The sequence below is a fragment of the Hylaeus volcanicus genome, chromosome 1 (genome assembly GCF_026283585.1).
Source record: "Hylaeus volcanicus isolate JK05 chromosome 1, UHH_iyHylVolc1.0_haploid, whole genome shotgun sequence".
Classification (NCBI taxonomy): domain Eukaryota; kingdom Metazoa; phylum Arthropoda; class Insecta; order Hymenoptera; family Colletidae; genus Hylaeus; species Hylaeus volcanicus.
Window position 1 is genome coordinate 33,450,078 of NC_071976.1, and position 20,776 is coordinate 33,470,853.

The following is a 20,776-nucleotide window of genomic DNA, read 5'->3' on the forward strand; positions in this document are numbered from 1 at the left end:
ATTTCCTGAAGAGGTGCTGATTTTCCGAGTATAGGACGTGCTTCTCGCCCGTGGCGTTTACCCACTTTAGGACACCTAGAGCTTTTTCAACTCTTTAAGCCTCAAAAAAATGTCCCAAAGTCGATTCTGAATCGGTGGACAACCCTGCTGTTAAGCGCCCTGTCATTTTGGCTTCCTGCTGCGGCGTGGGAGTTTATCAAAACCGTCGAATATACGCGCGACTCGGTGTAACGACATTCTAACACGGACCATTCTAAGAACAGTTGGTTTGTTCAAAATCGAAAACAGTAGCAGTATTACAGTCCGTGTCGAGACGAATTTAACGACCTGGTGTGCCATGACCTTGGAATGACCTTGAACGTATACAAATAAAAATTTCAACAAAAAATGACAATGGATCGGGCCAATCCATCGGTTCAAAATGCCAACAACCAGAGAATATACGAAGGAGCGAATAAGAAGAGCTTGCATTGCAATCGAACCAAATCATGTCCATCGTGTAGTGTTTTCTACATTAACGCGTTTTAGGAAATGCTTTCAAGTTCAAGGTCATCATTTTGAATACTTGCTGTAGCACTAAGTACGCAAAGAAGAAAATTAATGAAATATCTGAAGAGAGCCTCGAAACTATTTATTCTTTATTATTGTTGGGATCCAGATGAGGAACGTGGAGACCGATTTGTACACTTACAAATATATTTCGGACGTTTCAAAAATACAAGTCTAGATACTTGCGGAAACAAAATAACGACCGACGCGCAGAAAGATCGAACATAATAATGCTCTCTTCTGAAGATTTGTAAATCTTATAACCTAGACATTGTTTTTTACGGGGATCATCTATTTCTCAATGATAACTCCTTGAGTTCTCCACTTTTTCACGTACTTGGCGTAATTCTTTTACTTTTTCGAAGTTTTCTATCGGATATTAGGCAGTACTATAGGCAGAGTCGATCACACTGTTCTATTCGCACGTTTACTTGTAAGGTGTTTGATCCCATCACTATCCGTCAGCCCCCGCCACCGAACGCGCCCGCCGAAAAAGCTCGTCTACTCTACCCTACCTTTCACCCCCTCCTTCATCCTCCTTCGCCCACGCCACCCCGCGCCTCCTACGTTCGTCCTTTACACTCCTTCGTCGGTTCAACCCTTTTCCACCCTTCCACGTTTCGCCCCGCTTCCAGCCCTGACTTCGACTCACAATCAGGCTCCTTCGAGCCGAACTCCGAGCGGTGCTCCTTCCTACTCTTTTCTACCCCACGCGTCGTCTATTCTATCCGCTCGCGAGAAGCTCAAGGCGCAAGCTCCGTCCTTCTCTCCTGGTTTGATGCGGTAGGAGAAAGCTCTCCGACAACCGCCAGGAGGAATATCCTCCGAAGGGCTCGAGGGACACGAACACCGCGACTCGCTCGCGTGCGTTTTCACGCACGTGGACGGCACGCAGGGGCCGTCGGAACGAGATCAGCCGTTCTCGACGGACAAGGATCGCGATCCTTGGAGGGTTGATCCGAAACTTTTCTTCTTCTTCGCGGCCCGACGACGTTTTCAGCGACGAGAAAGAAGGAACACGTTTCGTCGAGTTCTTGGATCGCTGCTTGTTCGATTCATTTGTCGGCGAATTACCGGGTTTATTTATCGACACGCCCCTAAAGAAACCTAGAAACTTTGCGGGCCTCGCGAGGGAATATATCCAATTGTCACGCACCGATTTTGATCAAATTTATGTGGTAGATAGTTCTCGACAAAATATTTGACACGTATTTTTTTTTTTATCGGCAATCGTCCATATTGAAGGGGCGAAAACAACCCCTGAAGTCGAGGGTGAAAACCACGTGTTTTTAAATATCTTGGAAACTGGAGGAGCTAGGACAAAAAAATTTTTTTTTTTTAATATGCGTTTTCGAACGGGTAATTCTCTCGTGCCAAAAGGAATTGTTTATTTATTTATTTGAATAATTTATTTTTGAAAAAATATCTTTTTTTGTTAATTTATGTTACTAAACATTGTTTGTCATTCGTGAGAATTTACATGTGCGAACTAGAGGTTAAAATTAAGTATACATGTTTTTGGAAAGATTGATTTTCACCATGTAACAATAATTATATTAAATGGGGTACTCTTTGTGGCTTCTTTATCATTTTTTTTTTTTTTCATAAAATATGCAAGATTTTAATTTGAAATTTTACACGCGTCTCTAGTATTATTTTAGTAGGATGTCCAAATTTTTATGGAAAGATTTATCCGTGTATATTGGATATACATACTTATTTATGCATATTGAGTAGTGGCGCCATCTAGCGTCAATAGTGAAAATTATCTTGTTACAAACAATTGTCCAGTTATTTACTGGTAAAGTATTTGATCAATCAACCGGTAAAATATATTTCTACAAAGTAATTAACTAAATATTTGTTTACAGTCGATAAGGTCGTTAAGTTATTCTTTTTAATTTAAATTAATTTCTAAAATAATTAAATTAGAAGTATTGTATTACGAAATACTTTTAAAAATTTAAATAACCCGCGTTACTCTTCTCACTACAATAGTTTACTATGGAACCGCTGGATAATATAAAGAAGTGTTGTTGCCTCCCGTACTAATAATACTGTGTATGAGCTTTTGACGGCTTTGATTATAGTCAAAGATAGTAGCTTTTGCCTGAATGAAGAACGCATGCGCTCGCATTCGTGCACATACACGTTTTCACTGGTTCTCGCTGGTCTCACGTGTTATAAGGTACAAGATTACCGTTTTAGTATTAGGTGATATTAAGGAAAAATAATATTGTTTCATTCCGCCATTAAAAGGTAAATATATGATCATATTTATCAATGTTCTAAAGTAATGTTTTGTAAGTAACAATTCTATGATATTTGTAAAATTCTCGAATTCTAAAAAGATTTTAATATTTCGGTATAACGTTTAGATTTTTAATATGCTTGATATAAAATTGTAATGCTTTTAATTTAATGCATATTATTATTAATAATTAGTTAAGTAAATGTACTAAGTTTACTGAATTTCGAAGAAACATGATATCCAATTAAGTAAAATCAATAATGTGTTTAGAGGTTATAAAAATGTGTTCTTAAGTTATTTTTATCCATTGAAAACAGAAAGAAGAAAAGACACCAGCAAAATTAATTTGACTGTGCACAAAGTCACGTCGAAACAAATATCATGAAAATGCAAGCTGGTGAATGGCAAGCCTAGTATACATTACATAATATTATGACACAAACATTTCAGTTTTTAAATAGCTTAATTTATTTTCAGATGGAAAGCATAATGAATTTATGCCTAAGGTTGATATGAAAGACATGAAATCTTTAGATGTAATGTTTATGAAACAAGCAGAAGAAATAAATTTACGAAGATCGCTCAGATATCAAAAGATTCGTAGGAGTAATATTATAGGCGGTACTTCTTTAGCACTTGGTGTACTAGGAATCTACTTTTATTCTATGTATGCAGTAAAGCAGGAAACCTTCTTAGATGATTTTAATGAACCTGAAACAGTAATTGAACAGAATAATTAGCGACATTTATAATATTTATGTTATATATCCATCAGATATATAGGAAAAAAATGAAACATATTGTTAATGTAAATGTATTATAGCTACACAAATATTATATAATTATAAATAAATCATAATCAGTTTGTCTTTGTTCTTAAAACCTAATTAAGGATAAAAAAAGAAATGACAGCTATGAAAGTAACACCAAGATTACCACCTCTTCCAACTATAAGAGAAATGATAAAACTTTATAAAGTTAGTGCAATGAAACATCTTTCACAAAATTTTATTTTAAATGAAAAGTTAACAGATAAAATAATACGAAAAACAGGAAAGATATCTGAAAATCATGTACTAGAAGTTGGTCCAGGACCTGGTGGATTAACTAGATCAATTATAAGACAATTCCCAGAAAAACTAATTGTTGTAGAAAAGGACAAACGATTTAAACCGATATTAGATATGTTAGCAGATGCTTATGCATCAGTTAACGGTGAAATGGATATTATTTATGATGATATAATGAAAGTAAACATGAATAATATTTTTCCTACGACTAAAATGAAATCTTGGGAAGACACAATTCCAAGAATTTGTATCATTGGTAATTTACCATTTAATGTATCAACTCCCTTAATAATAAAGTGGATCCATGCAATATCTGAAAGAAGAGGTCCGTGGGCATTTGGAAGGACTAAAATGACATTAACATTTCAAAAAGAAGTTGCTGAACGTATAGTAGCTAAACCATTAGAGGCACAAAGATGTAGGTTGTCTGTAATGGCACAAGCTTGGACACATCCAGTATTACACTTTACTATACCAGGTACATTAAAGTTTTTATTCTAATATTGCAGTCAATCAGATGCTCTTAGATATTAACAGATACTTGGATCACTTACCTTTCAGAGACATCTACAACCTAGTATGATATCATAAATAATACTTTAGTATAAAGGACGATATTACTGCACATCTTTCAAATTATAGGTACAGCTTTTCTTCCCAAACCAAAAGTTGACGTCGGGGTTGTATCATTTTTGCCTTTATCTGTTCCACGTACAAAACACGAGTTCAAAATTGTTGAGAAAGTAGCAAGACACATTTTTAGTTTTCGTCAGAAATATAGTATACGAGGCATTGAGTAAGTACATTTTGTATAAAAATACATTGCTGCCTATACAGTGTTTGTTATGGAGTAGCACTTTTCATAATAAGTGTAAAGTTTCAAAGTTTATATATGTATATAAAAATTATTGAAATTGATATAGATTTAATTCTAATTCTTTTTATTCATTTTATAGAACACTGTTTCCGCTATATTGTCGAGAGGAATTAGGTAAAATGATGTTTAATCTTTCTGATTTGGATCCACGTACAAGACCAATGCAACTTACAATGGAGGATATCGACAAACTTGTTACCGCATATAAATATTTAATGGAAAAACATCCAGAAATTGCCTTATATGAATACCGCGCATCTCGAAAGATAATATCAATATCTAATGCACAGGCCATAGAAGTCACTGAATGTATTGAACCATAATCTGACTGATAAATAAAATAAACCGCATTTAATTTGTATATATTACAGATTTAATTTCGAAATTATTTTACTAAATCAACCCCCTCTAATTAATGTACACAAAATACTTACGTACATTTTTACATATATACAAATATACGACGCTATTTAAAAATGAACATAATAAAATATGCTAGTATTAACTATTTAAAAGAATACTTGTGTAATATGTATGTTAGTTATTATTCATGACCGCGCAAAATATTTGCAAAATTGTATTATGGTCTGAAGCAAAACCTAAGCGTTGAATTCATACCCTATCGCTCTAACGAATCACCACAGAATAATCTACAACAGAAAGTTAAGCTCATAAACAATGTTTTCAATTCATCAAATATCTCACATATTTCTGAGGAGAAATTGAATCATTTATAAATTTATTTTGAAATAGATACATGAAGATGTCGATAACGTGTTTTCGCATCACTCGCATTCAAATAAAAAAACTTGAATGACACATTTATAGGTCATCCGCCGTCAATATTTTGACTTACAAAATAATATTTATTGTGAAATGATTCAAATTTTTATATGCATTTGTTATTTTATATTAACTTGACAGACTGTAGTCTAAATATTTATTATTTTCTTCGACTGAAAATTTCATGCGTACGTGTGTATTGTATGTATGCGATTATATTCTTCTGTTTTATCACTTACAAATGAAATTAATAAATTTATAGAAAATTTCGATCACTCGTCATTTTATAAAAGAATAATTACATTAATATATAAGTTTTTGTGTATTTACGTTTATTTATACATACCGCGTGTATAAATACATAACGCGAACGTTATAAAAGTTGAAGTAAACCAAAGTCTATAAATTAATACTCAACTGCTCAATCTTCTCACTAATTATACATGTAAATATTTTTGTGAAAATATATTTTGTTTCATTTGCTAGTCTCGTCATTGAACTAAACTTGCATTTTAGCTATCGCCTAAAATTATACATTGTCAAAAGTAAATCAAACTGACTACATTAATGTTTTAATTACTTTCATACTAAAGATGAGACTTCATACTTTTTACAATTCACAAGGTAATAAACGTTAAGCAATTTACAGATGTAATAAAAGATGGTAAACTATACTTTTAATCGTTAAAAATTTTAAATCATAATTACAGTAAAATACATTAAACAATTCAATGTGATTTGCACGAGACCAGCTCTTTATATATACATTATGTGTAAATATACTGCTTGCAAATAAAATGTAAATAACAATATACAAGACAGCACACTTGGAACTAGTGAATATGTGAATAATATGCTGATAATATATGTATCATAAGAGTACAGAGAAATGAAGACACATTCATCACACATGAATGAATTTAAGCAAAATATATAGATAACTCTTCTAAATCCAAATCTTCTAATTCCTCTATTAAACCTTCTAAATCCTCCTCCTTAAACAGGTTCTCATTAATTGTTAACGCAGCTGCACCCTCGCCTAAAGTAACTAGTATAAAAAAATAAACTATTAATACCACTAATAATTAGTATAACAAATGAAAATAATTTAAGTATTTTATAAATACCACTAGAATCTTCATTGTTCGTAACTTCATTATTTTTTAGCCGATCTAAACTAGCCACAGTTATTCCAGTAGTATCGCTTTCACTAGCTTCAAGAGCAAGCCTATCCATATCAAGCTCTCTATATTCAATCCTTTCATCTGTTTCGTCTTCTTCACGGACATAACTATCTATTGCTTCGTCTCCATCATCAATACCTGGAGAATATTTTGAAAATAAATTTTATTGTAATAGCATTATAAGTTTAAAGCAAATAATATGTAAGGTAATTATGAAAATACCATCTCCAGCTGCAAGATCAGGATTAAAGTAGAACATTTCTCTGCCAGATATACCAACTTGACGACCAGCTTTGTAATCATTTCGTCTTCTTTCTTCATCCTTAATAGCTTGCTCTTTCTTCTCTTTTAGTTTTCTTTTCTTCCATGCCAAAAATGTCTCCAATGTTATCTTAGTCTGTTAAATCATACAATACATTATAATATATTTAAGAACATTCCTCATAACATTACTTTTGTACACATTTAATAGAAATTTATACTAAGCTATTAAATAAGCATCTCGTAAATTACCAAAAGATAAACATACTTGGTTTGGTCCCAAGTTGGCACGTTCTTTTTCAATTAAATCTTCTAAAGAAATTTCATCCTTTTTGTCTTCCTTTTTCTTATCTTTTTTGAGTACGAAACCAGGTGGTAATGCGTGCCTGTAAATACATTTTTGTCCAGATGGACATTCCCAAAACCATCCATATTTTGCTTTTTCCACTGCTTCCAAAAAATGTTTACAAATCTAAAATTAAGATATTGATTATTTTTTTAATGTATGAAAATCATAACTTGTTAAATGTTTAAAATATTATAACCAATTTGCTCACAATATCAGTGGTTGGACGATTACCACTGGCGCCATGCTTCTTTTCTACTACTTCTTTTAACTTATCTTCATCCCATTTATCCATTGTATCAGTTTCTTTATCATCATCCCTCATATCACAGTATAATGACCGTTTCTCTGCTTTTCTTTCTATACTTAAATCGTGAGAAAATTTGCATTTGTCGCCTTTTGTACATTGTCCTTGTTTGAAGAATGCGCACACTACCGATTTGGGATCAGTTCCTGAAAATTGAAACAATACTTTATTCCCACTACTTTGCATGTACACATAGAAAATAGTATAAAAGTAATAATGCATAATAGTATGATACGTTTGAACATTTGTTGACAATCATGGTTTCTCTTAACTAGATCTCTTCGATAACCTTACTTTATTTAATACCTTTATCTATTTTTTGTGATTGCACAGGCTTAAATATGAGAGCTAATTCTTTCTGCTCCTTTAATTTTTTTTCTTTTTCAAGCTTTTTAACATTAGGGTCTTCTAATTTCCGTGGATTAACACCACCTGATTTTACCTGCTTCTCTACTTGCTGTATGAATTTCTGTTGTTTGGCACCTTTCTTGTTTTTTATACCAAAAGTTTTATCCTATGGAAAAATGAAAATTATATTTATCAAAAATTTTAAAAAGGACAATAAGTGCCCACGTGCATATATGTTCAAAATATGGAATGTCGTATTTTTAGGTTAGCAATGTAAAATTATCGTGTTCGGATACCTCAATAACTTTTTCCTTTTTCTTCTGATCCGCTTTTTTACTGGGAACAGGTGCCTTTTTGGGTGGCATTTCATTCACTTATTAGTATTTAAAAGTGTCTAATACAGAAAATTTACCGATAAAATTTAGATTTTTCGAGAAATCTTAGTACTTCTGATCATGGAGCAATTCATTGCTCGAATTGGTAAGCATGAACTGCAAAACTATTTGGTGAACTGGGATGGACCATAAAATGCATATACATATATAGTACACACATGCACACATGTGTGTGCCAGATGCATTAAATAATATTAAATTATTGACATTAACACGCAATAACATTAAAAAAAAGCATATTTCAAGAAATTGTTTAATTTCTAAATTTAACAGTATTTAATTATATTTATTTTATATCCCGCACATACTTACAAAAATATACTTACAAGAATAATGCTTTCTAGATATCTAGAAAAAATTAATTATAATAATTTTCTCATTATTACAATTATTATTCGCGCAGTTAAAGTAATTATCAAACAAACTAATAAAAAAAGATCTTTGTCAAATCTGTTACAGGTCCCATTATGTCGACTCAACCTTTTCATAACAATACTATTACAGACTATCTTAATTAATTTAAGTTACTCAATTTTTATATTGATTTGTATTTGTATTTACGTACATTATGGACATTGTTTCACAAAATACTAAAGTTTGTAGCCCTCTAGTGATACAATTGAGAAACTTTGCAGTCTATCTACTTCAGCGTGAACTTTCTGGACATTCTATTGTATACTTTTTGACTTTATTGCGGTGCATGCTCACAGGTCTCTCGAACTTTTACTTCTTGTAGATTGTGATCAGAACCACTTTAGCTCAATATTTAGGAGTCAAAATGGCAAAATTCGATCTGACATCGCGTATAGGTCAATATCTCGATCGACACTTAGTGTTTCCTCTTTTGGAATTTTTATCTGCTAAACAGGTAAAGTAAAAAGAAATATTTAGACCATATGCTATTTGGTTATAATACACTTGTATGTTTCAGATTTATGACGAAGATGAGCTACTTCAAGTTAAACTTGATATTCTTAGCAAAACAAACATGCTTGATTATACTATTGACATCAGGCAACAACTTTATCCTCACTTGGAAATATCAGACGTATGTATAAATTTAACAAATCGAAATGTCCACAGGGGGAGATGGAATTTGTTGTACACCCGGTCTGGTTGTGATTTTATGTGAAAAAATAAAATAAAAACTTAGTATACAATTTTTTCAACCTGTTGTAGAATATAGGATAACCAAACTGTATTCGGTTGCTTCCATAGCTGGATAAACTTGAAAGTCGATTTTCTCAAAAACAAAGCCACAAATAAAAAAATGTTACACATCGTACCTGGGTGTACTACAAATTTCACCCACCCTGTACTTGTGAATGATAAGCCTAATGGAAAAAACTTGAATTGTAGGAGTTAAAAGCTCATCGTGCAGATGTACTTCAGGAGCTTGGTATTTTGCAAGATAATGTATCAGTTGTTGTTGCTCTTATGAATAATGAAGAAATCATGAAGAAAATGGAAAATATGCGAGATTCTAAAGCACTGAACAATTACCTTACTCAGGAGTCTCCAGTAAGTATACTAATATATGTAATATAATTTCTTAACATTTTGTATTTATATAAGTATTCATACAACATGGAAATAGTATAATATGATAAAAGATGCTACAGTTTTATATTTAATGGTATGGGCCAACTACATTTTAGAGTAGACTTTTATACATATTTGCAGTACAGGAAAAGTAACAATGTAGATTTTTTAATTATATTGTAAGAAAATTTTAGAGATATTCTTTTAGCACATAAGAAAGATTCTATGAACTACATGTATTCATGAAATAATGTATGATACAGAAGATTATATGCCATACCATATATAGTGAACATAATAATATACATTTTTAGGTAATATAAATCCAATTTATTTTAACTTATTTATTGTATGTTTATAGTTCAGAGTGGAAATGATGGATAGTTTTGTGAAATTAGCAAAGTATCGGTACGAATGTGGCAATTACTCTGTTTCTACATCATATTTATATTTCTATATGCTTATAATGCCACCAACAGATAAGGTATAACTATAATACATTCAACATATATAAAATACTTAGTGATTGTATAATAGTTTATTCATATGATAAATTCATATATAATTTTCAGAATTATTTAAATGTACTTTGGGGTAAATTGGCATCAGAAATCTTGGTGCAAAACTGGGAAACTGCATTAGAAGATGTAAACAAGTTGAGGGAATATATTGACAGTAATGTTATAGGAAACTCTCTTCAAATACTACAACAAAGAACATGGCTTATTCATTGGAGTTTATTTGTATTTTTCAATCATGTAAAAGGCAGAGATTTAATTATAGAAATGTTCCTTTATCGACCACAGTATGTATATACTTTTGCAAGCATTATTATATAATGTATTATGAATACTTAATAATTTAAATCTATATACTATTTTTTCAGTTATCTAAATGCTATTCAAACAATGTGCCCTCACATATTACGTTATTTGGCTGCAGCTGTTATTGTGAATCGCTCTAGGCGATCTATATTAAAAGACCTGGTAAAAGTAATACAACAGGTGTGCAGAAAGTCTTTATTAAAATGTTTTAAAATTGAAAAAAGTTTAATTATAAAGAAATTTTTAATTTGTGATTACATTCTTTTAACAGGAATCTTATACGTATCGTGATCCTATCACCGAGTTTCTAGAACATTTGTATGTTAATTTTGATTTCGATGGGGCAAGACAAAAATTGCAGGAGTGTCAAACAGTTGTATTTAACGACTTTTTCCTGATTGCACTATTAAGTGAATTTGTAGAGAATGCTCGTTTAATGATCTTTGAGACATTCTGTCGAATTCATCAATGTATCAGTATTGGGTATGATAATTTATATTTTCCGTTTTACAATTACATTTTCGTTTTACAAGAACATTTCTGATATATTTCCAATACATTTTTGTATTACAGAATGCTTGCAGAAAAACTTAATATGAAAGCAGATGTAGCTGAATGCTGGATTGTCAATTTAATACGTAATGCACGATTGGATGCGAAAATAGACAGTAAATTAGGGCATGTTGTAATGGGTGGACAACCTGCATCACCCTACCAACAACTAGTGGAAAAAATCGAAACGTTGAGTGTCCGAAGTGAAGCGTTAGAAAACTTAATTGAACGTAAATTGAAAGCTAAAAATCAGGATCCAGTAAGTATAGTGTGGAACTAAGTAAGGTTAGTATCATTCGCTATCATTTTTCACGCACCATCGTTTTTCCCTCTTTTCAGTCATTTGATTAACTGAAGATGATTAAAATTTTCTACATGGAGTAATCATATTTTGTATTAACACTTTTTCATTGCTATCAGCGCCTGTAATCGCTTAAATATTAAACGACAAAAACTTTATATGAAACATGCTTTTTTACAGAGTTCCTTGCAGACTAGTAAGTAGGTCAGGCTAGATGTTCTTATACATGGTTTTCATGATTGCTTCTGTGTTATATTTTCTACATGCTTCTAGTATTCTATAGTCTAATTCTTAGACTAATCAAAATGGATCTAACGCATAACGCGATTATTTTGAGCAGTTTAATTAGTTCAAAGATCGTAGTGTACTATATAGAAACACACAATATATTGCATAGGAACGATTACGAATACCACGCATAAGAGTATGTGATCAATTTATCAGCCTGCAAGGATCATACAAAACTAACATGATTACCTATACTCATTTTTTGTTAACATAGTTGAACAAGTTAAATAAGATCTCTGATGGAGCGACATGAGCGTGAAGGAGTAATGATAGGAATGACACTATCAAATCAACGTTTCCAATCCTAGGGATCTTATTTGGCTATTTGAATTATACTTTATTCTTATGTAATGCGAACGAAAGGGAAACCAGGTTATATTGATATTTATATATTAATTTGTTTGGAAATGAATTATTAAACTAAAAAATTGTTAAATTTTTAAAGTAGTTTAAATGTTTTTATTTGTATACATCATAGTCAATGATTTTATTTTTTACAGTATCAAACTTCTTGGCATATGGACTTGTGACATCGTGACATGGTGTACAGGGATTCGGCCAAAAAGGGCACTTAATTCAATTCGACTCGTAAGCAGAACATCGACATGGAAGTAATTCAATTTTATGTATCGAACGAGAAATCCATGATACATGGTGAAACGAATATATTTTTATTCACACATTCTTGCAAAAAGTAAAATGACTTGAATAAGCATATATTCGCATGAATTTTGTATGGATGTACATATATATATATATATATGTACATCCATATATATATATGGATGCATATACATGTATGTAAATTACAGCATACAAACTATATATATACTACATGATACGTATCTAGACGTTTCATCGTTGGAAATGTGCAGAAAAGAAACAATTGAATACTTGTGCTAAAACTCGCTTTTATTTTACTGTACTTCTAACATCAAACACACAAAGATGCTATAAAAACCATTTAATATAAAATATAAATCGATTGGTCATTGTATAATGTAACTTAATACAGATTATGAACAAAGATTGTAAACAAGTAAAGTTTAGAAATCACGAATATATCACTTAATCTAAACATTCTATAAAGATTTTATTACATATTTTATTCAAAATGCATATTTATACAGTAATAATGATACCATTTACTTCTTCATTAAAACATTTACAAACTTAAAATACTGTACAAAGAAAAAGTTGTAATTTTGTAATACAGTGATAGATATCACCACAAATATAAAAAAATGTAGTTTCCAAATGTTGCCATGATTCATTAGAAGTTGTTACTCTTGTCATTTATAAAAGAATTATTTATTTTCACTTGTGGTTCTTCTGTATCAGAAAAAATAAAGTTGCATCCAGTATACGAATTTTGCTTAATACAATAAAGTAAAACATTCCTCCAATAAGGATCTTGAGCTAAAAGTTTAGGGTTTCCTAAAATTATGACTAAAACACGAGCACGAGTGATTGCAACATTGAGTCTTCGAGGACAAGCAACAAATCCGAGAGAGTGTTTGATATCTTCATTCACAAAATTATTTGAGGACCGTACAGCTGAAATAATGATAACATTACGCTCTTGGCCTTGAAATCCTTCAACACTACTGATTTTCGGTAATTTCATGTCTAACTCCATAAGTATCTCTCGAATTTCATAGACCTATAATAAACAATTAAAAAAATAAAATGCGATTTGGTTTTATAATTATTATTTCATAAAGTATATTTAAATAACTCACCTGTTTTTGATAAGGAGTTATGATTCCAATATCATCGGGTGAAAGACCACACTTATATAGCTTTAAAAGGTAGAGGTACACCTGTGCTGCTTCTTCAGGATTATACCAACTTGGACAGTCACTGTCTTTACAATTCTCTCCATTAACGCCATGAAAGACTACAGCTGGAGGAGAACCTTTCCTTTCGGGTAATTCGGCAGCTAATGTTTGTAAAAGTTTTGCTTCTTTACTTTTTTTAGAAGATATCTACAAATATTATTGTGATTATTTTCTTGATTTAATAAATACTATAAATATGACTTACATGCCATAAATGTATGTACCTGTGCTATTAATTCAGAGTCGTAGAACAGAGAACTTGGTAGTTTAAGTATTTCTGGTAAACTTCGATAATTCATAATAAGCTTTGTGACAAGACGTGGATCATACTGTGTTTCGAAGCCATTAGGGTCCTTTTGGTATGGAAAGTGTTGCAGTAGCCTCGACAAAAATGATTCGTCCAAACCAAAATGTTTTGCTATTCTACTTTGTACAACTGGACCAAGTTGCAATGCATCGCCCGCAAGAATTACTTGTCCATAATCAGAATGAATAAAATTGAGTGGAATCATAATCTCTGGTTCTGTTGCTTGACCAGCCTCATCAACTAATACATGTGAAAAATGTCCATGGGGAAATCCCATATTGTGCAGTATACCCAAAGCAATACAAGTACCAATAGTAATTCTGTGACGACCAAGTACGTTCATAGTACAGTTTAATCTTGGTCCCATTCCGTTATATTTTGTTTTTTCATGTGTTCCTTCTTCTGCTAATTCTGCAGTGGCACAATACGGCAATAATTTATCAGGAATAGAATCATTAGTTAAGCAATGATGAGCTATAAGACGTACCTGTGAAAGAAAGGAAAAATTTAGTATAGTCAATGAATTTGTTTAAACAAATACTATTACATTATGGATAAAAATTATAAGGTTCCATTTTAAAAAATTAATGAAATACCATGTCACCAGGTTTAAGAACACCACTGTCTAGAAGTCTTTCTGCTATAAGATTTGCTGAACTATTAGATGGTGTTGCAATTAACAGCCGACTCTCAGGTACAGTTGACAAAATTTGGAGAATTCCCTCACAAAGGGTGACAGTTTTCCCAGTACCAGGTGGGCCAAATATCACATAAGGTAATGGTCGTGCATGCGCTTTCAATATGTTTCTTATGGCTTCCTTTTGATAGTAATTCAAATTTTTATTAAACCAATTTAATTTTCGTTTTTTTATTTGCGATATATACGGTTGTAGATCAGATGCTGTTTGTTTTGGACTTTTTAATAATACTGTATCCATAGAATTTTGCTGAATGCTTGTTTCGTTTCTTGGTATATTTGTTTCAATAAGTTGATTGTCTTTTATTGGTGTAACATTACGTGTTACAAATTCTGGAGTTTGTTCAATTGGTTTAACATTGAACAATCGTTCTACAACAGATACTTTTGTAAATGATTTTGTTGTACTACTAGATTTAGTACTGGTAGATGTACTATCGCAAGAGGATTCTGATGATATGGAATTAGTCAGCTGATGAATCATTTGCTTAGGAGATGTTTCGTTTATTACTTCGATCTCTTCAAGATTTAAACGAGACTCTTTTTCAACCACATGTGTAGGAAACAAAAAGTCGGAACCTAATCGATTTACAGCCATATTAATAGCATTGTGACTACGTTGTATGGCAGATTGCGAGCATTTGAATGTTACTTGACAATCTTCATAATTATATTCTTCATGAAATTTATGATTGAATTTCAAAAAAATTTCTGAATTTGTAACTTTATGAATAAATCCTTCATATTTCAATTTTCCTATTACAAACATAATGCAAGTTGATATACCATGTACAACTTTTTAGAGAAGATTTCATACAAGCACTTAATTATTCTTATACTTTTTTAAGGCATTTACGACAGATCATCTGAATAACTTGATCATAGAATAATTGTTTAAAAATAGAAAGAAGTTGTTTGTTTTTAGAAGAATCATAATATGGTAATGTATTTTATGGGTCAGATTAAAATGCCATTATTCTCTGTAATATCAAACAACTGTCAAACAATTTTTTTTATATTTAAAAATAAACGAGTTACCTCGGTGACTTGCCTTAAATACCCAACCTATATATTCAATGTAGTTGTATATACACATGTTTATTAATATCTTCATGTATAACAACATACCTTGAGAACTGTCCCACTTAAAAGATACTATAGCTCTGTCGCCAACAAGAAGAGATGGGCGTTTTTCAGCAAGACCGGGCACTTCCATCACCAAATATTCCGCACAATGCCTCATAATTGTGCTTTCTATATTGTATTGTTGTATATTTATTGTTTGAGCAATTTCTTCTAAATATAATAAAGCATGGAAACGATCTTTGTATGATTGAAAACTGAGCATATTTAACAAGCAAGGTACTGCATTTCCTATATCATATACACACTCAGTTTGTGATTTCCCTTCATTTAAACATTGTGATATTACATCCCAATAACGCTGTGGAACTTTGAATGACAAATTACGCACTCTAATAAATGATGGTGGTTTACATGGTCTAACACCTGGAATGTATACTGCTTCACTCCATTCATCTACATCTAGCACAGGACTAAATTTATTAGTTTTGGTAATATTCTGTTTGGGACACGTTTTCTTTTGTATACTTTTAGGTTTTACAGATATATGAAATATTCTTCCAATTTCAAAACCTTTGAAACTTAAGACAAATAATTCTTCGCTTGTTCCAATAAATTTTGCTTTACATTTAAATATGTAAGTTAAAGTCTCAGACGGATTTAATACTGAAACTATACCAGCATTTGTTGGTTGTATTAGAGTTAACTGAGACTGTGCCTTCTTTGTCATGAAGGAACCTTTGTACAGCGTATGAGTAGTATTACCTACATTTTGTATTCTAAGTATTATGTTTTTTTCTTCTAACATGTCTAAGTCAACATTTATATCATCACTAATATTTATACCACACTTATTTTTCACAAGTTCATCTAAGTTCTTTTTTGTAATAGGTGTACTGCATAACATTGGTAAAGGCTCTTTGTTTGGGACCTGCAAGAAATAAATTTATTTGTATTACATTTAGATGTTGAATTTTTTATGAAATAATTGATTGATTTTAAATAAAAAATATTGACTGAAATAAATTATTATTTAGAACATATAAATTCAATAATCTTATTTCACAGACATTTTTATACGTGTCATGTATATATCACATAATTTACATAAGTATGTAAATTTTTACTACATAATAAAACTCATGTTTGTAAGATGTGAATTTTGATGCAATTACTTCTATAACTTGCCATATCCAAAGAATAATTCTTTGGAATAAGTGCTATCACTAATTAAGATTTTCAAAGTAACACTTGCCTGATATACTGGAACAACAGTTAATGATCTCCATGTATAAAATCCTTGATCACTTTCAATGCTATCGCTAAGTACTTTATCACCAATGTGAGGAATATAACCAGAATCACATATTCTTCTATTGAATACAATATCTTTTCCAATAGTACCAATTTCTTTACCTGTATCATAACTAGATACAATTCCAATGCCTAACTTAGATCGTAGTGGTTGTATCTTCTTTATGTTTAAGATTTCTTTGTTTTGATTATAAGAATTTACATCAATTTCTACTTCTGCCTCTATATGTAACCAATCTCCAATCACAGGGACAAAATCTGACTGTACTTTATTCAAATCAACAGAAATATTATTAGGTTCCACAAGTAATACTCGATTCTTGCGTTCAATTACTTTTCCGATTATACATTTTGTTAATGCTTGTGTTTCATCAAAATTTGCCTGAGAATCTGCAACTTCGTTGCACCATGAATCGTCATCTATCACACAAACAATTTTCTTTACCTTATGTTCTTTCTCATGGCCTTCCTGCAAGGCTAGATATTGAACCTTATCGCCTACTTTTAAATTATTCACTGAGAGATTCACTGTATCATATACATAAAAGTTATCAATTAGAATGTAATCTGTTGAGATGAAAGTAACTTTTCCTATCTTGCAGTGACAATCATTTTCATCAATATATCCATTTTTTCCTACTTCTTTCTCATAGGCTTTTTCAATACGAGCTACAATATTGTTTATTTCATCCGTGTCACTTTTAGTAGGAGACTTATATCCTACAGTATATTTTACAAGGTTATATATTAAGGATAACATATTTAATTTCTATTGTTTCTATCCATGTACCTGCAAATATTATTTTTAATAAGATTTATGTTATCGTTACACACGGAAAGAAGTTTGCGAATTAAAAAAGTCTCATATTAAAATATACCGATCAATTGGCTGATATCTCCACTCTGTTGCTTTAATGTAATCCAATTCTTTCCTCAATGATTGAACACGTTTTAAATGTAGTTCCCGAAGTAAACGTTTCTGTTGTTTTTGTTCCTGTAATTCGGATTTCATTTGATTCAAAATTTTCGATGTTTGATTCCCGCTAGAGGTTAATTCTGAATCTTGAGATTCTGATGTTCTCTGTCCCGTTGAATGGCCTAAAGTTCCGGACGATAAAGCAGAGGAATTCATAATTTTATGAATAACGATTTAAGATTAAGTCCCCGATCATTCGATCATCATCAGACACGCGCTTCCTGAAGTTGCATCGTAACAAGTTTATTTTAATTATGGGAGACACCAACACCATTCAAGTACTTTATACACATATTCAGCCATTTTGCTAAGATAAGGAAGGGAAGACAAACTTTTGAAATAAAAACGAACACGTTTATCACATACGAGTGTAACTTCTCATATAAAACGATAAAATACAGACTAATCAAATTATTAACGAATTTATTAGTTTAAAAGTAAGGAAAGTACATAGATGTTTAGGAAGACTGCCTATGCTTGACAATAATTTATGTAATAATATATTTATACGACAATATCATATCTTGACCAATACATATTACTTTAAATCTTAAATATTATTTATTTCTAATATAACGAGTAAGTAATCAAAAACAATGCGGAACATTATCATAGCGGGAAAATTATATTCGTAGTTTTGTATTTAGAGTAAATTTTGTATTTAGCTATTATCGTTTACATATAGAATTAGAAATTCGTCTTTGTTATATTATATACAGGGTATTATTTAAAGGTAGATATTCATTTAGGTAGTAAGTTTACGATCCAAAATAAAACAAAAATTAAGAACGAGGTAATTTGAGGTTGTTTCGCTTTCTGACCTATAAGGAAGTCATGTAAAGAAGGAAATCTCAAAAACATTTTTTAATGACCATCACGTTTTGACTATGAATAAAAATATTTGTGATCGAATCATGAAGATAGTAGAGACTCTAGAATCTGTAATTATCTGGACATATATGTTCTAATTCTAGAAAATCAAAAATTAAAGACATCAAGAGATTAAGATCATATACATAAATAATATATATATATATATATATATATATATGTTTTCTTCGTGTTTTTTATATTTATATTTTTTTTTCTCACAATGTAACAGCTTCTTAATAATACTTTCGTATTTTTACAAGAACGTTTTAAATTTATTTTCCTCAATCATTATTTCTTTTTTAGTTTATAATCATTATACATAGTTAAAAGTTTCAAAGTTTAACATTATTCGTTTCGATAGACAACCAATTTTACAATTAACTCATAAACAATAATTTCTCTAGATAGTCCTTTCAAATTATTCGTCACCTCGATTTCTTACCTATTTCTTTGACACATCGCATCCTAAATGTTCAGTATCTGTTAATGTATTTTTCGTTCAAATTTTAAGTGTAACAATATCAAAGGTTTTCAAAAAGATATGAAAAAAAACGTGATAAAACAATTTAACGTTGGTACGTCGCGGCATGATTTTACGGCGAAACCTTACGGATTTTGTTGTGACATCAAAGACCACGATCCGAGATTAACTATTGAAAACAGAAGCGTTGGCCCGCTTTTTTGTCCATACAATGTAACAGGAGGTGGGCCCGATATCAGGTTTCGTATTCAAGATGCCGACAGTGTTTCACCCTCCTCTCAACGCAGCGTTCAAAGGAGTACTCAGAGAATTGGTCAGCGAGGTAGACGTCGAAGTGGGTATCAAAGCCGACAGCGAGGTGGATATGATAGACAGCGAGGTGGATATGATCGACAGCGTGGTGGAGATGATCGACAGCGTGATAAAAATCGAAGGGCAAATGATTCGCGAGTTGGATGGGATGATGAACCGCGTGATGGACAACGTGACCGGCGGAGTACTTACCGGCGTGGTACTTCGAGAACTGATAACAACAAAACTGACGAATCTTTACCTGAACCAATGATCTGTAAACGATGCAGAGGTCCTCTCAAATGGTACTTGGAAGATGAGATCGCAGTTGCCCGTGATAGAATAATGACCACACGGCAAGAGACATATAATGCGGAAATGGAAGAGAATGTTAGAATCGCTAAGAAAAAGGGTACATGATACAATTTTGTATATAGATTTTTTCCGTAATAGTTATGAAAAAATGATATAATAATGTAAGATAGAATTCAACTTTGATGTTTTTTCGAAGACGTATCAATGTACCTACAGAATCAATCGTTCTTTTTTTATTATCTGTTGTGCAAGAATGATAAAATATGAAATAGCGGAAATAGATAGTGTTTATTTATGTGTATTTATGTGAAAAGTAGTTTAGCAGGCATACCCAATACCTTGATTTATTTTGTGGATTATATTAGATGTAGAAATTAATTCTGTGTCTTTATATTCAATTCCTATATTATATTCAAACCTATAGGTTTTATATATATATAATTATATATAAATCTATGGACATAGCATTAAATAAATTTTAATTTATAGGTATTTAATAATATTAATTGTATACAATGTATTAAAAAAGTATAAAATTTTGTTAAACAGAAAAAATGAAACGACGTAAAAGGAAAGGAAAATCAATAACACGCGTATCCCAAGATGAAGAAAAATCCTAGAAAACGAAACATTATCTTACATACATACGTTTTGTAACTGATTAAATGGAATGATTGTTTAATAAAGAAGTTATAATCGAAAATATCTGATTGTTATCTC

General features: G+C 31.3%; 6 protein-coding genes across 10 annotated transcripts; 4 read left to right on the forward strand and 2 right to left on the reverse strand.

The window, feature by feature from the left end:
• The first annotated feature begins 2,638 nt into the window (after nt 1-2,638).
• On the forward strand, nt 2,639-3,662 carry LOC128883918 (cytochrome c oxidase assembly factor 3, mitochondrial). 3 transcript variants are annotated; one of them, XM_054136806.1, is made up of 3 exons: nt 2,639-2,808; nt 3,118-3,204; nt 3,278-3,662. In XM_054136806.1, the coding sequence occupies exon 3, from the start codon at nt 3,298-3,300 to the stop codon at nt 3,538-3,540; it is 243 nt and encodes an 80-aa protein (XP_053992781.1). In that variant the 5' UTR covers nt 2,639-2,808; nt 3,118-3,204; nt 3,278-3,297; the 3' UTR covers nt 3,541-3,662. The 3 variants fall into 3 exon arrangements, with proteins under 3 accessions (XP_053992781.1, XP_053992790.1, XP_053992771.1); XM_054136796.1 differs by having other exon boundaries at nt 2,649-2,808; nt 3,118-3,197; XM_054136815.1 differs by lacking the exon at nt 3,118-3,204 and having other exon boundaries at nt 2,641-2,808.
• Nucleotides 3,552-5,110, forward strand: LOC128883903 (dimethyladenosine transferase 1, mitochondrial). Its single transcript, XM_054136771.1, has 3 exons — nt 3,552-4,348; nt 4,513-4,666; nt 4,827-5,110. The coding sequence occupies exons 1-3, from the start codon at nt 3,706-3,708 to the stop codon at nt 5,068-5,070; spliced, it is 1,041 nt and encodes a 346-aa protein (XP_053992746.1). The 5' UTR covers nt 3,552-3,705; the 3' UTR covers nt 5,071-5,110.
• A 731-nt stretch (nt 5,111-5,841) lies between these two features.
• Nucleotides 5,842-8,483, reverse strand: LOC128883899 (zinc finger CCCH domain-containing protein 15 homolog). The gene is made up of 7 exons (XM_054136760.1): nt 8,273-8,483; nt 7,935-8,142; nt 7,533-7,774; nt 7,244-7,447; nt 6,937-7,111; nt 6,658-6,852; nt 5,842-6,578 (listed from the first exon to the last, which is right to left on the reverse strand). Exons 1-7 carry the CDS (start codon nt 8,339-8,341, stop codon nt 6,451-6,453), a joined length of 1,221 nt encoding a protein of 406 aa, XP_053992735.1. The 5' UTR covers nt 8,342-8,483; the 3' UTR covers nt 5,842-6,450.
• Nucleotides 8,484-9,049: 566 nt separating this feature from the next.
• LOC128883888 (eukaryotic translation initiation factor 3 subunit E) lies at nt 9,050-13,244 on the forward strand. Of its 2 annotated transcripts, none has more exons than XM_054136749.1 (9): nt 9,050-9,239; nt 9,303-9,419; nt 9,731-9,892; nt 10,275-10,397; nt 10,486-10,718; nt 10,800-10,917; nt 11,009-11,220; nt 11,311-11,574; nt 12,379-13,244. In XM_054136749.1, exons 1-8 carry the CDS (start codon nt 9,150-9,152, stop codon nt 11,567-11,569), a joined length of 1,314 nt encoding a protein of 437 aa, XP_053992724.1. In that variant the 5' UTR covers nt 9,050-9,149; the 3' UTR covers nt 11,570-11,574; nt 12,379-13,244. The 2 variants fall into 2 exon arrangements, with proteins under 2 accessions (XP_053992724.1, XP_053992716.1); XM_054136741.1 differs by having other exon boundaries at nt 11,311-11,548.
• LOC128883873 (probable RNA helicase armi) lies at nt 12,770-18,138 on the reverse strand. 2 transcript variants are annotated; one of them, XM_054136734.1, is made up of 7 exons: nt 17,999-18,138; nt 17,062-17,910; nt 15,852-16,737; nt 14,623-15,095; nt 13,944-14,513; nt 13,621-13,866; nt 12,770-13,541 (listed from the first exon to the last, which is right to left on the reverse strand). In XM_054136734.1, exons 2-7 carry the CDS (start codon nt 17,878-17,880, stop codon nt 13,152-13,154), a joined length of 3,384 nt encoding a protein of 1,127 aa, XP_053992709.1. In that variant the 5' UTR covers nt 17,881-17,910; nt 17,999-18,138; the 3' UTR covers nt 12,770-13,151. The 2 variants fall into 2 exon arrangements, with proteins under 2 accessions (XP_053992709.1, XP_053992701.1); XM_054136726.1 differs by having other exon boundaries at nt 14,623-15,479.
• A 127-nt stretch (nt 18,139-18,265) lies between these two features.
• On the forward strand, nt 18,266-20,742 carry LOC128883912 (uncharacterized). Its single transcript, XM_054136783.1, has 2 exons — nt 18,266-20,153; nt 20,606-20,742. The coding sequence occupies exons 1-2, from the start codon at nt 19,511-19,513 to the stop codon at nt 20,674-20,676; spliced, it is 714 nt and encodes a 237-aa protein (XP_053992758.1). The 5' UTR covers nt 18,266-19,510; the 3' UTR covers nt 20,677-20,742.
• The last annotated feature ends 34 nt before the right edge of the window (nt 20,743-20,776 follow it).

Bases quoted from the DNA above. Each gene is read 5' to 3' on its own strand.
- LOC128883888 (XM_054136741.1), top strand. From the start codon at position 9,150: ATGGCAAAATTCGATCTGACATCGCGTATAGGTCAATATCTCGATCGA. The intron at 9,240-9,302 runs GTAAAGTAAAAA...TGTATGTTTCAG, and splicing joins AATTTTTATCTGCTAAACAG to ATTTATGACGAAGATGAGCT. The intron at 11,221-11,310 runs GTATGATAATTT...TTTGTATTACAG, and splicing joins CATCAATGTATCAGTATTGG to AATGCTTGCAGAAAAACTTA.
- LOC128883903 (XM_054136771.1), top strand. From the start codon at position 3,706: ATGACAGCTATGAAAGTAACACCAAGATTACCACCTCTTCCAACTATA. The intron at 4,349-4,512 runs GTACATTAAAGT...TTCAAATTATAG, and splicing joins ATTACACTTTACTATACCAG to GTACAGCTTTTCTTCCCAAA. The intron at 4,667-4,826 runs GTAAGTACATTT...TTCATTTTATAG, and splicing joins TATAGTATACGAGGCATTGA to AACACTGTTTCCGCTATATT.
- LOC128883912 (XM_054136783.1), top strand. From the start codon at position 19,511: ATGAAAAAAAACGTGATAAAACAATTTAACGTTGGTACGTCGCGGCAT. The intron at 20,154-20,605 runs GTACATGATACA...TTTGTTAAACAG, and splicing joins TAGAATCGCTAAGAAAAAGG to AAAAAATGAAACGACGTAAA.
- LOC128883899 (XM_054136760.1), bottom strand. From the start codon at position 8,341: ATGCCACCCAAAAAGGCACCTGTTCCCAGTAAAAAAGCGGATCAGAAG. The intron at 7,775-7,934 runs GTATTAAATAAA...TTCAATTTTCAG, and splicing joins ATCACAAAAAATAGATAAAG to GAACTGATCCCAAATCGGTA. The intron at 7,112-7,243 runs GTATGTTTATCT...ATGATTTAACAG, and splicing joins CCAACTTGGGACCAAACCAA to ACTAAGATAACATTGGAGAC.
- LOC128883873 (XM_054136726.1), bottom strand. From the start codon at position 17,880: ATGTTATCCTTAATATATAACCTTGTAAAATATACTGTAGGATATAAG. The intron at 13,867-13,943 runs GTACATACATTT...TAATATTTGTAG, and splicing joins ACTCTGAATTAATAGCACAG to ATATCTTCTAAAAAAAGTAA. The intron at 13,542-13,620 runs GTGAGTTATTTA...TGTTTATTATAG, and splicing joins TAACTCCTTATCAAAAACAG to GTCTATGAAATTCGAGAGAT.